Here is a 16,176-nt window from a genome sequence, read left to right as displayed (position 1 = left end):
CTGGTGATGCCTGCCCTGGAGGTAAAGAGGCTTGGACAGCGACCTTAGGCAGCCAGCTGGGGTCTGTCTGTTAAGCTAGGAGCAGGAAATAGCCTCGTTCTCTACTGGCCTGTCTGGGAAGTCTGAGCAGATTCTGTGTCTTGAATAGTATCCGAATCAGCCCTGGCATGGGGTAGCCGTGGAGGCAAGAGTGTTGGGCAGGGTGACCTGATTGAGCCAAGCTGTTATTGTACCACCTGAGGATTTTCCAGGAGAAGTGCCAGGCTCAGAGCCGGTGTCAGATACCTCTGAGAGCCTTTCTAGTTCCACAGCTCTCCCAGGATCGTGGAGTTCTGGAAGGCCTTTTCCTGGCGTGTTTGCGGTGGCATGGTGATGTGTCCATGCTGCCCGTTTGTGAGCTGAATCTCTGCAGAACTTACTTTTTTCAGAAGGAGGTTTCAGAATGCAGCGTATCACATTCCTCATCAGGACCTGCTCATTTGGCTGGGCTGGCAGGTGGCTGAGTTGGCTCCCTGAGCCGGTGTCTAACAGCTATGCCCACGGGGGCAGGCCGGGCATGTGAATCTCGCCTCCTCCCACACCCTCCGGGGAAGCAGGTTAGGAGCTGGGCCTGGTTCCCGAGCCTGGATTGGGAGTAACCGGTGGGATCTGCACCAGGTTGTCATACCCGCAGCGACAGCTGGGATTGTCGCCATGGGTGGTAATTCCCAATGACAGTTTCAGGTCAAGAGCCGGGTCCTCTGTCTCCTCTTCCATCTGGACAGAGAGCTCCTCCCCGGCTGGTTTTCTGGCTCGTTCCTCAGCTGTTTTCTGTGGCCTGCAGAGTTTGCAGCCTCAGGGGAGTGAGGAAAGCTCTGCTGTGGCCTGATTTTTGCTGGAGAAGAGAAATGTGGAAGACAGGGCAGTGGCCTTTGCAGTGGGTTCACTTTGGGCTGCTGAGATGGGCAGCATGAAGGCCGGCATCCAGAGCCCTGGCTGGCCTCTGCAGTGGACGAGATGGACCAGATTGTCGTGCCAGGGTCACCCGTGGACCTGCAGTGGTCTGAGCAGACACATGGGCTCTGCCTTATTTCCTGAAGTGGAGCCCTCAGCCTCACATGGCATCCCCCAGAAGCCAGGCAAGAGGAGGTCATATGGTTTACTGGAAAGGAGCAAAAGAGCGTGCTGTGAAATGTTGCTGGTGGGAGCGCGGGACTAGATGAGGCTTCCTGTAATTATGTTAAGTGATGCTTGTTAAAAGCTTCTTCGTGCTGTTTCCTCCCTCTGATGGGGCCTGCTTGGCACCTCGTAGGGAGCGTGGGTGGAGAGTGTCATTATCCCCATTTCATTGGTGGGAACATTGAGAGACGAAGTGAAGAGTTTCACCTGTAGTCCTTCCGGGCCCTCTGGTTATCCCAGTCATCCTGCTTTGTTTTCTGTCTTGCTTTTTTAGGGGGATGATTGAAGAAGGCCTTGGAGGTAGGGTGGGGGAAACTGGGAACAGAGGGAGCTCGATTTCATTTTCCAAATACTTAGTTTAAGAATGAGAGAGTTCCTGGCCACATAAACCGCATGCACAGATTTTCCAGGGGAAAATCCATTTGGGTTTAGACTTAGAGACTGTGCCACCTCCCGGTCTGTTCCTCAGCCTTTTGACATTTGCCCACACCTGGAACATCTTAAATTCTGGTGCAGAATACAAAATGTCAATCCCCTGCCCCAGCTCACCCCTAGTTCAGTCCACCAGGATACCTGAAGTTGGGGATCGCCCTTCTTAGCTGTGGAATTCAGGGTATGTTGGTTCTACATCCAAACCTTCAACCTTCATCTGTAAAATGAGGTAGTGAGAGCTCCCTTGCAGAGGCGTGGGGATTCGAGGCAGCACTTCTGACCCATACCTGTTGCCATTGCTGGTGTTATCCCCCTGGCCCTGACCCAGGCTGGCATCCTGGGCATATGCGCATCCACAACTCCGTAAGTCTCCCAGGAGCACTATAGATCAGGGTGACCTAGTATTAGGACAAGGGTGGGAATTGCAGACCAGTCCTCAGGACTGACCTAGGGCTAGACCCCTCCAGGGCTGGTGGGAACACAGTTGCTTCTTGTGTGTGTATGTGGCTTGGGGAGGTCTCAAACTGTTCCCTGGGCCGTCTCCTTTCCCTCAATAGAAAGAACTCAGGTTGTAGAATCATTTGAGGGCCCAGAAGGGTTCATATACACCTTGTCAATCTGTCTCCAGCATTGGACTTTTCTGGTCCTGCCCAGCTTGTTGCTTTAGTACCTCAATTTCCTTACCTGCATGGAAGTCCCCCCCACTGCCCACCTTTCAGCTTGGATGAGGGGAGGAAAGCAAAGCCCCTGAGGCCCTGTGTAGGAAGGAGAGTCCGAAGGTGCAGGGGCTGCGCTCAGGAAGGGCTGGTTGGCTGGCAGTGTTGTGTAGGACATTCAGAATGTGACTGGATTTCTATAATTTCTGACTTGTACAAGCACAAGATACTCAGGTGGCTCTGGTTTGTTGTCTAGCAGGAGAGTCTGGGGTCAATCTGTAACAATTTAGCTTCTGAGCAAGTGCCCAAGAGAGCACAGATATGCTGCGTGGCTGAAGGGGGCGAGGCCCTGGGCTGCCTCCTACTCTGACCTTGTGCGCCTTGGTGTCTGCTCTTCCCCTCTGCCACTCTGAGTCTAGAACGTGGCATGTGGACAGCTCCTCAAAGCTGGTGTCTGAGCTCCACAGTGATTTCATTCACGTAATAGTGTGCTATGGCTGCGTAATAAAGAACCACGAACTCTGTAGCTCAAATCATAGAAATGTATCATCTCACAGTTCTGAAGCCTAGAAGTATGAGATTGAGATGTTGGCTGGGTTGGATCCTTATAGGTAACAGTCTTCAAGTTCACATGACATTCTCCCAATATGCCAATCTCTCTCCAAATTCCGCCGTCCCACCCCACCCACCCCCATTTTTTTTTTTTAAGAGACAGGATCTCCCTCTGGCTCCAGTTCCAGGCTGGAGTGCAGTGGCTCAATCATAGCTCACTATAGCCTCAGCCTCCTGGGCTCAGTGATCAATCCTCCTGCCTCAGCCTCCCAAGTAGCTGAGAACTACAGGCATGACCACCACACCTGGCTAATTTTTGTATTTTTTTTTTTTTTGTAGAGACAGGGTCTCATGTTGTCCAGGCTAGTCTCGAACTCCCTGCCTGAAGTGATTCTCCTCTCTCGCAAAGTGCTGGGATTACAGGCATGAGCCACCACGCCTGGCCACCCCTTTTTTAAAGGACACAGTCATATTGGGTTAGGACCTAACCTAATGACCTTGTTTTAACTTGGTAAAGACCCTATTTTCAAATAAGTTTAGGGGTTAGGACTTCAGCATATGAATTTGGCAGGGAACACAATTTAGCCCCTAACGCTGTACTTCTTTTCTTTTGTTTTAAATTTGAAAACCTGGCTGATCCTGTGTGTGTGTGTGTGTGTGTGTGTGTGTGTGTGTGTGTGTGTGTGTATAAATATACATAACATAAAATTGACTATGTTAGGCATTTTTAAGTGTTCAGTTCGGTGGTATTAAGTACATCCACATTGTCATACAGGGCTCACCACTGTCCGTCTTGAGAACTTTTTCATCTTCTCCAAACTGAAACTCCACTAAACACTAACTCCCTCTCCAGCACCTGACAGCCCCCATTCTACTTTCTGTCTCTGAATTTGACTACTCTAGGAACCTTATATACATGGAAGCATACAGTATTTGACTCTTTGTGTCTGGCTGATTTCACTTAGCATAATGTTCTCAAGGCTTATCCAAGTCAGCATGTCTCAGAGTTTCCTTCCTTTTTGAGTCTGAGTGATACTCCTTTACATGTATATAGCACGTTTTGGTCTTCCACTCACGCGTGAATGGACACGGGGGTTGCTGCCACCTCTTGGCCATTGTGGATGGTGCTGCTGTGAATGTGGTGAATGTGCGTCTCCTCTCCTCTCCTCTCCTGCTCCAGGCATCCTTCAGGAAGGGTAGCCCAAGACCAGGTTGGGGAATAAGGTGGTTCTCTTGCCCTCCCAGGCTTGTTGGGTGTCTGCCCGTAGCTGGGCCCTGGCCCCAGGCTCAGGGTGGTGACTGCCAGCAGGGGGAAGCCCCTCTTCCTGCCATTTTTTTCCCCTTCTTAACCCTCTGTGTTTCCTCTTTGGAGGAGCAGTGAGTGGGAGAGGAGGACCTGCAAGTGTGCAGCGGCCACAGCCCACCTCCTGGCTGAGCACCTTTGCTGACGTGGAGGGACCCCCATCAATCACTCTCAGACCTCGCTCCCCATACTACTCCCATGCCAGGGCACTGTTCCCGTGCCATCCTCTTTTGAAGGGCACTGCTCCACCTTCCCTACCTTGCCCCCTCCCACTGTCTTCCCAGGGAGTCTTCTGACCAGTTCCCTGCTGCCACATCTGCACCTCGGGGACTAGAAAGCTCAGCGTCCCCTCTACTCTTCCTCCTCTTGTCTTTGTCCTCTTAGCCAGACCCATAATCACTTTGTGTCAGTGCCCCCTGCCTGTGTTTTTCAACCAACACCAGGCCCACCTGGAGTGACCATTGCAGAAGACCCCAGCCCTGCCACACCTCCTGTGCCACACTCAGATGTGCTGCTAGAATGTCACCTGTCCCCCTGTGGGCCCTAGGCTCCCCTCTTGTTCCAGACCCAGACACCTCCTAAATCGAGCCCAGGTCCTGGGCCTGCAGCCCGAGGCTCCCCACAGAATTACCCCCTACCTCCCTCTCCTCTCACTGCCAGCCTGTATCTTCTTTCCCAGCAGTATCTCCTTTCTCAGAGATTGCTTCCAGTCCCCTTTAGCTCTTAGTGGGCTCTGGCTGGATCTAGAAACCAAAGTGACACCAGGCACATTAACAAGAGAAAAACACAGATGTCATTAGTTTTACAGGGACATGGGATTCTTCTCCAGAGTCAAGTCCAGAGAAGTGGCCAAAGCAAGATCCTTTTTAGATAACAGTAAGTTTAAGAAGTGGCAGGACAAGGGGGAACTGGCTACGGGCAGTAAACTCTGGGGAGTCACTGGAAGATACATGAGGGGAAACCTGGTGGGAGATAAGGGTGACTTTGTTAAGTATATTCATTCAGGTCCACTGCAGCCCCTAATTCCCAGTCTCAGGTGATAAGGGCTATTTTCTCTCTTGGTACAGGGAGGGCACCTCTCCCAGAGGAATTTTTATGGCTTGCCACGTACAAGAAGAAGCAGGCAGAGCCATCAGGGCTGGGTGTACGGGTTGGACTTTCTCCTCCAAGAAAGCTCAGAGATGGAAATACCTGTTTCTCGTTCTCGGTGTCTAGGGTTGCCTGGGGAGCCAAGGCGTCAGGGAGCGGGGCAGGCTCAGGCCCTTCCCGACTGACATTTTCCAGCCTATGGAAAATGGGGACAGACTGGGGAGGGTCCTTTAACAGTGTTCACAGAATGCTTCTGTGAACATTCTGGTACAAGTTTTTGTTTGAACACCAGTTTTCAGTTCTTTTGATTATACACCTAGGAAGGGAGTTGCTAGGTGGTAAGGTTATCGGTGCCGCATCTTAGAAATGCCTTCTCTTTGGAATGTGTTTGAAAGTTGACCCAGTAGGCAGGTCACATAGGTGCACCTGGGCACAGTCAAGCTCTGCCTGAGGCTCGGTTTTTCCTGTCTAAAAAATAGCAATCTAAAAGTTCATGCCCACTCAGTTGCATATTCCAGGAGATGATAACGTGGGTTTTCAGCACCATGTGTGACCTAGAGGAAGTGCCTCGTAAAGGGTGGCAGGTTATTTTTTGCCTGCTACTTTAAAGATTTGGGTCTTTTTTGCTGTTAGAGGAACTTAATTCCCTGAAGCACTGCAGGTATTCCCTGACCTTACCTGAGGTTCTGCTGCAAGAGCCAGTGTCGGAGCCCCCAAGATCCATGGCCCTTCTCGAGGGTGGAGTCTGCTCTTGGTGGGTGCATGGCAGTAGGAAGAAGGTGTCAGGCTGTGGATGAGCGTGGGGTGCAGAGGCAGCTCTGACTGTGGACTCTGCACCCTTCAGTGAGACCCGAACCTTTTCTAAACCTCTCCAGGAAGACAGTGCCTGCCTGACAGTGCCTCCAAAGGACGTGAGCTGCTGTTCGTAGAAGTCCCCACACCATGCTGCTGTGGCTTGCTTGGGACCTGGGAAAAGATGAGAGGCCCAGAGGAGGGCAGCTGCAGCCATGACAGGGTGGGGGCTCGATGCCTGCCTTTGTGAAAACCTTTCCACCACAGCTGGCCGAGCCACGGATGTTTGATTTGCGTTTACCTTTGTAAATAAATACTGCCTAGTCTCTGGCTGCCAGTGTAAACAAGGATGGAGACCACTCTGCTGATGATCGCTGTGGAGTTCCTGCCTCCTCCACCCAATTCCTCGCAGGGCCCCTTTGTTCTCCTGACTCCCGTACATGTTGATCGGAGGCCCCTTTATAGCTAGCTGCTCCCAGTGTTCTGGGTAGGGAGGGTCCAGAGCATGACCTCTGATCCGCTGAGGACTTGCTCCAATCTCACTCTTGGGTACATTGGCAAAGGGTGGGGCAGGGGCTGGGCTCCTGGAATCCCAACCTCTGGTGGCAGCCATGCCACTGAAGGAGGATCTGGGGCCTCTCTGGGCATGTCTGGTCTGGGAGAGCCTCCCCTGCTTGGCTGCACCCAGGCATCACGTGGCTGGTGTTCCGAGCTCAGTTCTGTATGCGTTTCCTGGGAGCCCACCGTTCTGCCTTCTGCCTCTATGAATCGGACTGCTCTAGGTACCTCATATGAGTGGAATCATAACGATATTTGTCCTTCTGTGTCTGGCTTATTCCACTAAGCAGAATGTCAAGGTTTATCCATGAGATTGCATGTGTCAAAATGTCCTTCCGTTCGAAGGCTGAATGATACTCCATTGCATATATACGTTACATTGTGCTTATCCATTCGTCTGTCAATGGACATTGGGTTCTTTCTACCACTTCCTTCACGTGTTGTGATGAACATGAGTTTGCAAATATCTCTTCCCTGCTTTCAATTCTTTTGGAGGCCGGGCACAGTGGCTCATGCCTGTAATCCCAGCACTTTGGGAGGCTAAGGCTGGTAGATCACTTGAGGTCAGGAGTTCAAGACCACCCTGGGCAACATGGTAAATCCCTGTCTATACTTAAAATACGAAAGTTAGCTGGGGATGGTGGCGCACGCTTGTTATCACAGCTACTCGGGAGGCCGAGTCAGGAGAATCACTTGAACCCGGGAGGCGGAGGTTGCAGTGAGGGAGATCCTGGCACTGCACACCAGCAGTGTCCCGGCGACAGAGTGAGACTCCATCTAAAAAAAAAAAAAAAAAGCCAGGCACGGTGGCTCATGCTTGTAATCCCAGCACTTTGGGAGGCCGAGGTGGGTGGATCACGATTTCAAAAGATTGAGGTTATTCTGGCCAACGTGGTGAAACCCCATCTCTACTGAAAATACAAAAATTAGCTGGTTGTGGTGGTGCACACCTGTGGTCCCAGCTACTTAGAGGCTGAGGCAGGAGAATTGCTTGAATCGGGGAGGCCTGGCAACAGAGCGAGACTCCGTCTCCAAAAAAAAAAAATCAGTTCTTTTGGGTATATAACTAGGAGTAGAATTGCTGGATCATATGGTAATTCTGTTTATTTTTTTGAAAGTTTTTTTTTTGAACCAATGTAGTCGAGCAGATATGACCTCAGCACCTACTTGGGCCTGGGCTGACTGGGACCTACCCAGGCATTATTCTTCTCGCTATATTATTTTTATTTTTTGGCTGCTCTTTTGTCTTTCATGAAAGAGTAGATTTGCGGAGTTCCGGGGTGGGTTGCTAAGCAAACTGCCTGGAGAGGAGAGGGTTTCAGATTTCACTAGGCCCTCCTCTTCCACACCAACCCTGGGCTGTTTGCAGTGCTCTGGGCCAGCACTGGCCTTCCTCTCCCCAACCGCACTCCTAGTCTGGTTCCTGGTTCAGGTGAGCAGCAGCCAGATTCCAAGCCCCCACCTTCTACCTTCTAGTGTTTGGGTTCTGCTTTGGATAGAGCTTTGCAGGAAGGATGGGGCTGATGAGACCACCAATTCCTCAGTCCTGCCAAGGGTGAGGAGGCCCAGAGAGGTTTTTCCACTGGGTATTCCTGGTATGGGGCCAGGGAGCCAGGCCTCCCAATGGGTTCTGGCTCTTGGGAGATGGTGGCTTATAAAATGCCAAATAATGTACTTTATCCTCAAGAGGAAAGGGCCTTGGCTGGGCATGGTGGCTCAAGCCTATAATCCTAGCACTTTGGGAGGCTGAGACAGGAGGATTGCTTGAGGCCAGAGTTTAAGATCAGCCTGGGGAATATAACAAGACTTTGTCTCAAAAAAGATTTTTTTTATTAGCTGGACCTGGTGGTGCTCCGGAGTTTGAGACCAACTTGGGCAACATAGCAAGGCCCAGTCTCTGCAGAAAGTTTTAAAAATTAGCTGGACATAGAGGCATGTGCCTGTAGTCCCAGCTACTTGGAAAGATCCCTTGAGCCCAGGAGTTTTGAGGCTGCAATGAGAAGATATGATCACAGCACTGCACTTCAGCCTGGGTGACAGCGAGACCATGTCTGAAAATAAAATAACAGGTGGGTGGTGGTGCTTTGTGTACTTCGGGGATCTCAGGTGTGAAGAACTGCTTTGTGAAAAAGCAGGTTCCTATGTGGTGGTTAGAATGGGGGGATGAGGAAATTGAGGGACTGTCCTCCCACCCCATCATTTGCCTTGGAGCAGACTGGAAGAGTCAGCAGAATGAGGGGCAGCAAGTCTGGATTGTAGGGCTCTGGGTTGGCTGAAACAGGGACTGAAGCCCTCATATGAAATGCGGCAGGGATGAGCAGGCCATCTGGAATCCAGATTTAAAAGCAGCAGCCACCCAGACGTTGATTTGAGATCTCTGCAGATGGGGAAATGACTGGGGTTTTAGCTGTCTGGAGCGTCCTAATTCCCCAGCAGAGTCTGGCCGTGAGACCTGGTCTCACTGGACGTGGGCAGGTAAACCCTCACTGGGCACTTGATTCTTGCACCAGGTTTTGGCGTGGACGTTGCTAAGCCAGCCTGTGGCTTCGCAGATGTGGAGTCGTACAGTTCGTCTGGAGCGAGCCCTGGGTCCCCGAGTCTGACCCTGAAGTTCTTGCTGGGTTGACTTGACCTTGCATGGGAGTCAGTGTAGTCACGGGCGTGGAAAGAGCTCAGATAAAAGGTGCTGCACTAGGTGAAGAGGAATGTGTTGATGTCCTAAGATCATCTTTAGATAAACAGCAAAACCCTGGGTTAAAAGCTTGTCTAACCCGCCTTATTTTGTTTTTGTTTGTTTTGTTTGAGGCTTTCTCAGTCTGAAGCAGTGGTTTTAGTTTCTTTCTCTAGTGATAAGCAGAAAAGGGGAATCAGGAAGGGGCTTTACTGGCCCAATGTAAAACAAATTGAGAACTAATGAGTGTATTGTCTCCCTTGGACACTTGGACACCCCTGCTAGAACATTTAGTAGATGCTGACAATTCTGAGCTAATGTAAAAGCCAAGTCTGTCAGATTTCATGAGAACCAACGTAAAAAAAAAAAAAAAAGCCAAGTCTGGAGGGGCCATAGAGTGGGGGACTAGGGTGAGGAAGTTGTTGAAGGAGGCCAGGGGGATGGCAGGACCTTCATCTAATAGTGACAGTAGCATTTTAGAGCTAGAGGGTCTTTATCGATTGTCTAGTTCACATGCCTGATTTTAAAAGAAGGAAGCTGAGGCAGGGGGATTGCTTGAGCCCAGGAGTTGGAGACCAGCCTAGGCACCATAGTGAATCAATGTCTCTGTTAAATTAATTAATGAAGTCAAGAAAGGCAAGGCGTGGATGGCTTCAGTGACCTGGACTAATACAGAGAGGTGGCAATGGGGAGGGTCAGAGCCTTGCTTCTGAGGGATTACACCACAGCTCACTTCCCCCACCCAAAGGCCAAAGAAACTGAGCATTGACAATCAACATAGTGATCTTGATACCTGGAGCCCACTCGATGTCCCGTGGATTAAGGAGACCATACTCCTCCATACAGCTTGTTGAAGGACTCGGTGGGTGCTCCAGGCTCTTGGAGTCTTCCTGCTTTGACTGCTATGCTCAACCCAAAACTACCCTCTTCCTGGAATTCTCCTTTGGACATGCACAGAGGCAGAACCTGGCCTTGCCTTTGCAGCCAGTAGCTGTGTGCAGTCACCTGGGACAGTGCTGCAGGTCAGCAGCTGGTATAGTGCCGGACACTGGGTTGGGGTCGCTCAGCAGGTCTCAGCCCTGACTGCCAGCTAGATTCCCCCAGGAAGCCCCTACAGCTTCGGACTCGGCAGGTCAGTGTGGATCCCGGTGAAATTGTTTTCAGAGCCCCCCAAGGTGTTGCCAATGTGGAGCTAGGGCTGGGGACACCTGTTAGAGGGCGCTGAGTCCTGTGGGACAGGAAGTGGAGAACCTGGGAGAGGGAGAGGCAGAGGCACACAGGGGAGCCGGGCCTTCGGCCGCCTGCACCCACAGCCAGTGGCAGATCACTCCAGACACATGGCTCTCCCCAACCCCGCCCCCACCACCCAAGTGGGAAGGACCAACAACAGTCCCCAGTTCAGGATTGCTGGGTCAGCCGCTCTGAATGCCTGAGTGCCGCCCTGTGCCCACCTGGCCTGGGTGTGTTTGTTGTCAGTTGTAAACTCGTGAATGAACACCAAGGTCACCTCTGCTGGTAACCTTTGGGCAGGGCTGCTTACAGGTGACTCATGTTGAGAGTGACATCACCCCATCAGGGTGAGGTCTCAGAAGTCCCATGGGCCTCAAAGGCCCCCCTTGGAAGGAGTGGAGAAGGGACCCTCACGTGTCACGGATCGGGCAACGTCCTTGCGGGTTGACATTGGTCGTGAGGAGTCCACTGGCTTAGAAAATTCAGACTTAGAACAGGCCATCAGGGAGCTCCAGATGGCTAAGGCCTTGGAAATGTGTATTGGGCTTTGTCATTCAGCCTGGGAGGAAGGGAGTGATTGTCCAGTTACTCTGTGTAACTAGTTAGTTCCAACAGGCCGGGAGCCTCTTGTAGGATAAGCCATTCTGTCCTCCTAGGGGTACTCACATTGGGGTAAGGGTGGTCTGGGATTTTGACAGACCATCTGGGAGGTGGGCTATGCCTCAGCCAGAAGGTGGGCTGGAGTGGGGGGTAGGAGAGCCTGTAGCCCCAGTTTCCTGGTTGGGATGGGAAGAGCATGATAGGACTCGCCGCTCATGGTGGCCAGGAGTTGCACCCCAGCCAGCATGTGCTCCTCACCCTGTCAGACCCCACAGGCAGATGCCCAAAGACTGTTCCTGGCAGCAAGACGGTAGCATTTTGGGTCCCCTTTTCTTTTTTCTTTTTCTGTCTTTCTTTCTTTCTTTTCTTTACTTTTTTTTTTTTTTTTTTTGAGAAAGAGTCGTGCTCTGTCACCTAGGGTGGAGTGCAGTGGAGCAATCTCGGTTCATTGCAACTCCACCTCCCGGGTTCAAGCGATTCTCCTGCCTCAGTCTCCCAAGTAGCTGGGATTACTACAAGCACCTGCCACCACGCCCGGCTAATTTTTTGTATTTTTAGTAGAGATGGGGTTTCACCATGTTGGTCAGGCTGGTCTTGAACTCCTGACCTCAAGTGATCCACCCGCCTCGGCCTCCCAAAGTGCTGGGATTACAGGCATGAGCCACTGTGCCAGGCCAGGGGTCCCCCTTTCTGTAGCAACCCAACCCGCCTGTATGGGAGAGAACAAACTGTTTTCTCTGTACACAAGCTCAACACAGAACACTTATGTGACCAAATGCGGGGACTTTTTCCGACACCAAGCAGTTCTCTGCAGACACCAGGTGGGTGTCCTACAATTTCAACTCAGTTCTGACCCTGTCTACCTGGAGTTAGCGTCGGATCCCACAGTTAAGGGCTCAGCTCTGGAAGACTGCCCCTAACTTCGCGTGTCAGTAGCAAGTCTAGGTTGTCTGGAGTAAATTGGAGATTCTAGCAGCCCCCTTTTTGCGTTTGATCCTTTGCTGGAATGGCTTACAGAACTCGAAAATAACTTACTATATGACCGTTTTTTAATAAAAAGACACAACTCGGGAACAGCCAGACAGAAGAGGTACATAGAGCAAGGTCTGTGGGAAGGGGCGCAGAGCTTCCTGCCCTCCCCTGGCACTGCCATGTTTTCAACCCCAGAAGCTCTCCCAACCCTGTCCTTTTGGACAGCCTTCATTGTGTAGGCATGATTAACTATATCACCGGCCACTGGTGATCAACCTTCAGCTGTGGGTCTTCCCCAGAGAGTTGGGGGTGCCAACTCTCTAATCATGTGGTTGGTTCTTCTGGCAACCAGCCCCCTTCCTGAGGCCGTCCAGGAGCCCCAGCCACCTGTCATTCATTAGCATACATAAAGACATTTATTACTTTGGAGATTCCAAGGTTTTTAGGAACTGTGTGCCAGGAAAGTAGGGAGTGGGGTATGCAAAGATCAAATACATAGTTCTTATGTCACAACCCCCACCAAGGGGCAGACATGTCTCAGAAAGTCCCTTGTATTGTCTGAGGAGTGAGCCCACGTTCATCCCCCCCACCCTTGTGATCTTTGATCAGTCCGTCGTGAAGGTGACATCAGCATACCCGAGGTCCTTGTGAGATGCTTGTTGGGGACAGAGATAGTGTCAGCTGGGTACGTGCTGGGACAGGTTGGGTATGGATGCTCCCTTCTCTGTCTCTAACACAGGATGCTTCTTTGCACACGCAGATGGCTCGTTCGGAACACCACCTGGGTATGGCTGCGCTGCAGACCGGGCAGAGGAGCAGCGCCGGCACCAAGACGGGCTGCCCTACATCGATGGCTCACCCTCCTCATCGCCCCACCTTAGCAGCAAGGGCAGGGACAGCCGAGATGCGCTGGTCTCGGGAGCCCTGGAGTCCACTAAAGCGGTGAGTCCCCACGGCGCATGTGTGGCAGGTGGGCCAGGTGTGGCTCCCTGAAGCGCAGCCCCGTGCTCAGGGGTACCTAGCAGGTAGGTGGTGGAGCAGCCAATGGTTTAGAAGCCGAATGGGTCTTGAAAAACTCCTTCCTCATCTCTACATGTGGTACACAGACAGCTTGCCAGGCGTGTTGAGCCGGGAGATCGGGGGATGCTTTGGTGGAGGAGGAGGCAGCACGTGGTCTTGAGGCTGAGAACGTCAGCACCAGAGACCACCTGCATGAAACAAGCAAGACCTGTATGGTGGCCCCGGCAATGCTGCTGAGCTGGGTGGTGTCCGGGCTCGGGTCCCTTTGCTTCATGAAGTTCTCTTGCTCCCTTTTACCAAAGTGTGTGCTGAGGATGGCTCCATCCATGTGACCAGAGCCTTTCCTGTGAGTTTTCACTTGACCCTCGTTAATAATTCTTGGCCTTGCTGTCACTTTCACTTTACAAATGTGGAACTGAAGTCCTGTGGTGGATTCCCCAAGGTCGCGTGGCTAGAGAATAGTGGCACATTCAGGAGATGCTCTGCCGTGCCCACTGAGAAAGCAGTGGACCTGCCCCCACCCACCATGAGAACATAGCCTGGGGTGGCCGCAGGCTGGGTGGTGCTGGGCCAGCTCGGCCCTGCATGGAGGCCTGACTCCTCTCGCTGGTCCCACAGCTCGGGGGCTGCTTCAGCCGTGCTCTGGGCCCAGATGCACACCCCTTGCCGTTGCTGCGTGTCCGGCCACTTGACCTCTTGGGCTGAGAAAATCGCTGCCCAGGGCAGTTGCTTCTTTTTGTCTTTTTGGTCCCTGATGACAGATACCTTTCCCGTTCTGCTTAGCTTATTTCTAGATGGTTTCCACCCCGATAACAGCATAGCCTGGCACAGTGGCTCACACCTGTAATCCAAGCTACTCAGGAAGCTGAGGTGGGAAGGTTGCTTGAGTCCAGGAGTTTGAGACTGCAGTGAGCTGTGATCTTCTCACTGCACTCCAGTCTGGGCAACAAAACAAGACCCCATCTTTAAAAAATAATAATATTAATAAAAAGAATGAAAAGAAAAAATAATAATAAAATAAAAAGAGCAAGAGAGGAGTGGGCTTTACCCCATTTCTGTAAGGATGCTCCAGAAGTGTATCTTCTCACTGAGCTGCTTTTCTCTGGGGCTGATGCATTAGCTGCAGGCCCGGGACTGCAGCTTATGTATATGCTTTTGTGATTTCTGAAGGCCTTGGTGCTGGGCAGCCTTCTCGTTCTGCACCGAGAGGATGGGAGAGGAAGCCAGTGGGTAACATGTACCTGCTCCATGCAGCACACACAGGCTGCTGACTTAGGCAACTCTTCCTACCCCACGTCAAGTGTCAGCTTTTTACCGACCAGGAGGCCGAGGTTCAAAGAGGTGAAGTAACTTGCTTGGGCCGCACAGCTCCGGGGTTTGAAGCCTTCCTGATTCTTCAGTGGACACACTTTCCCTCCCTCAGCTGTCTTGTCTTTCTTGGTGCATCCCCTCTCTTGCTGCTTCGTGAGCATGGTTTGGTACAGAGAAGGACCAAGTTCAGGTAGACTAAGTGCTGAACTTGAGAAAGGCTATTTCTTTCCATCATCCTTGAGGGCTGTCTTCACCCAGCCAGTCCTTGGTGCACCTCCTGGCCCTGAAAGGAAGCTGATCTGCCCACTTGGTGCCCCTGGTTCCTGTCTAGTGGTGGGGCCTCTCACTCACACTCGGCTCTGACTTGGAGTATAATCCTCACCTTTCCGTGCGGGGCTCCTCTTCTGTGAAGCCACGATGCATCCTGGTCCCCTGGCTCCTGCTCCCTGCTTCTGCACTTAACAGCAGTTGTAGGCATTTTTCACAGTGTACGTCCTGCAGGAGGTTGCTTGTCTGTGCCTGCCAGGTCAGAGTTTCCAGTCCCAAGCACACCCCCTGGCCCAGAGCCGGTCTGAAGAGGAAGGAATTGGATTGGAGGAGAACTGTGTGTAGCTCCTTTCCAGAAACCTTCGGGTGCTCCTCCCAGTGGTTGGGACCCCAGGACGGGTGCCCTTCACTGCTGTGGAGACAAGCATAGCCTTGACTTCCTGGTTTCCCTGCCAGCCATGCAACAAGCCATGCACATGTCATCTTTCATTTTTGATCTTTAGTTTGAAGACATGGCTGTTGCTTCCTAGGACACCCCACTTCCCCCAGGGAGAATGGTGCTCTTTTTTTCTTTTTTCTTTTTTTTTCTCTTTTTTTTTTTTTGAGACAGAGTTTTGCTCTCGTTGCCCAGGTTGGAGTGCAATGGCGTGATTTCGGCTCACTGCAACCTCTGCCTCCTGGATTCAAGTGATTCTCCTGCCTCAGCCTACTGAGTAGCTGGGATTACAGGCATGCACCACCATACCTGGCTAGGTAGAGATGGGGTTTCTCTCTGCTGGTCAGGCTGGTCTCAAACTCCCAACCTCAGGTGATCCACCCACCTCAGCCTCCCAAAGTGTTGGGATTACAGGCGTGAGCCACCGCACCTGGTTGAGAGCATGGTGATCTTGAGGCCAGAGGCACCCTGATCCTAACCAGCTGGTGGGGCATGGGCATCAGCCTGCTCATCTCTCTCCTCCTGCACATCCCCACCCACCCCGCATTTGGTCCCAGATGCTGATATTGAGTCTTCTGGGCCGTGCGGCCATCAGGAAACCCTCAGGCAACTCTTTGGCAGTTCAGGGTCTCAGTGGACTCCTGTGGCACGGGTCTTCTGTGTGAATACTCATTCATAGTGTAGGCAGAGGTTGGACAGAGGCCAGGCACCCCTTGCCCAAGGTGCTGTGGGAAGGATTCACATAGGCTGGCCTATTGCGACAACCTTCAGCCCCAGGATCCTGCACAGACGTCATCCCCTCGCCCTCTCTGTGCCGTGAGGACCAGGTTTTTGGGGTGCTCGCTGGGCTGGGCTGCAGGGCAATGTCCAGCCTGTTGCATGAAAACCTGCCCTTACCCAGAGCAGAAGAGTGTCCTTTCTCCAGCAGCTGTGCTGGCTGCACACTCCCAGCCCGGAGCAGCCTGTCCCTCTCAGTCAGGATTCTGCACCCTGATCATCACTGGGCTCCCTCAGATTAGGGGGACCGGGAGGAGGATTAGAAGGGGCCTCCTTGCTCTCTGCCCTGTCCTGAAACTCAGTTCCAGCTCCCGCCCTTGTGTGAGCCTGGCAGCCAGCTGACAACGGTTTT

At 52.2% G+C, this 16,176-nt stretch overlaps 1 protein-coding gene across 5 annotated transcripts in view; it reads left to right on the top strand.

Moving 5' to 3' along the window:
* The window catches only part of LOC135273231 (breakpoint cluster region protein-like), an 85,020-nt gene extending 68,894 nt beyond the window's left edge, over positions 1-16,126 (top strand). For 2 of the 5 annotated variants that reach the window (XM_064372120.1, XM_064372122.1), the window contains one exon: positions 12,774-16,126. In XM_064372120.1, coding sequence (XP_064228190.1) covers positions 12,774-12,959 — 186 coding nt within the window. In that variant the 3' untranslated portion in view covers positions 12,960-16,126. The remainder of the gene's footprint in view (positions 1-12,773) is intronic. The other 3 variants (XM_064372123.1, XM_064372121.1, XM_064372119.1) reach the window with 3 other exon arrangements.
* The last annotated feature ends 50 nt before the right edge of the window (positions 16,127-16,176 follow it).

Source organism: Aotus nancymaae, unplaced genomic scaffold, assembly GCF_030222135.1.
Source record: "Aotus nancymaae isolate 86718 unplaced genomic scaffold, 86718_ANA_hifiasm-v0.15.2.pri h1tg000498c, whole genome shotgun sequence".
In the NCBI taxonomy this organism is placed as follows: Eukaryota; Metazoa; Chordata; class Mammalia; order Primates; family Aotidae; genus Aotus; species Aotus nancymaae.
Note: the sequence above shows the minus strand (reverse complement) of the source record. Positions and strands in the feature narration are given on the sequence as shown.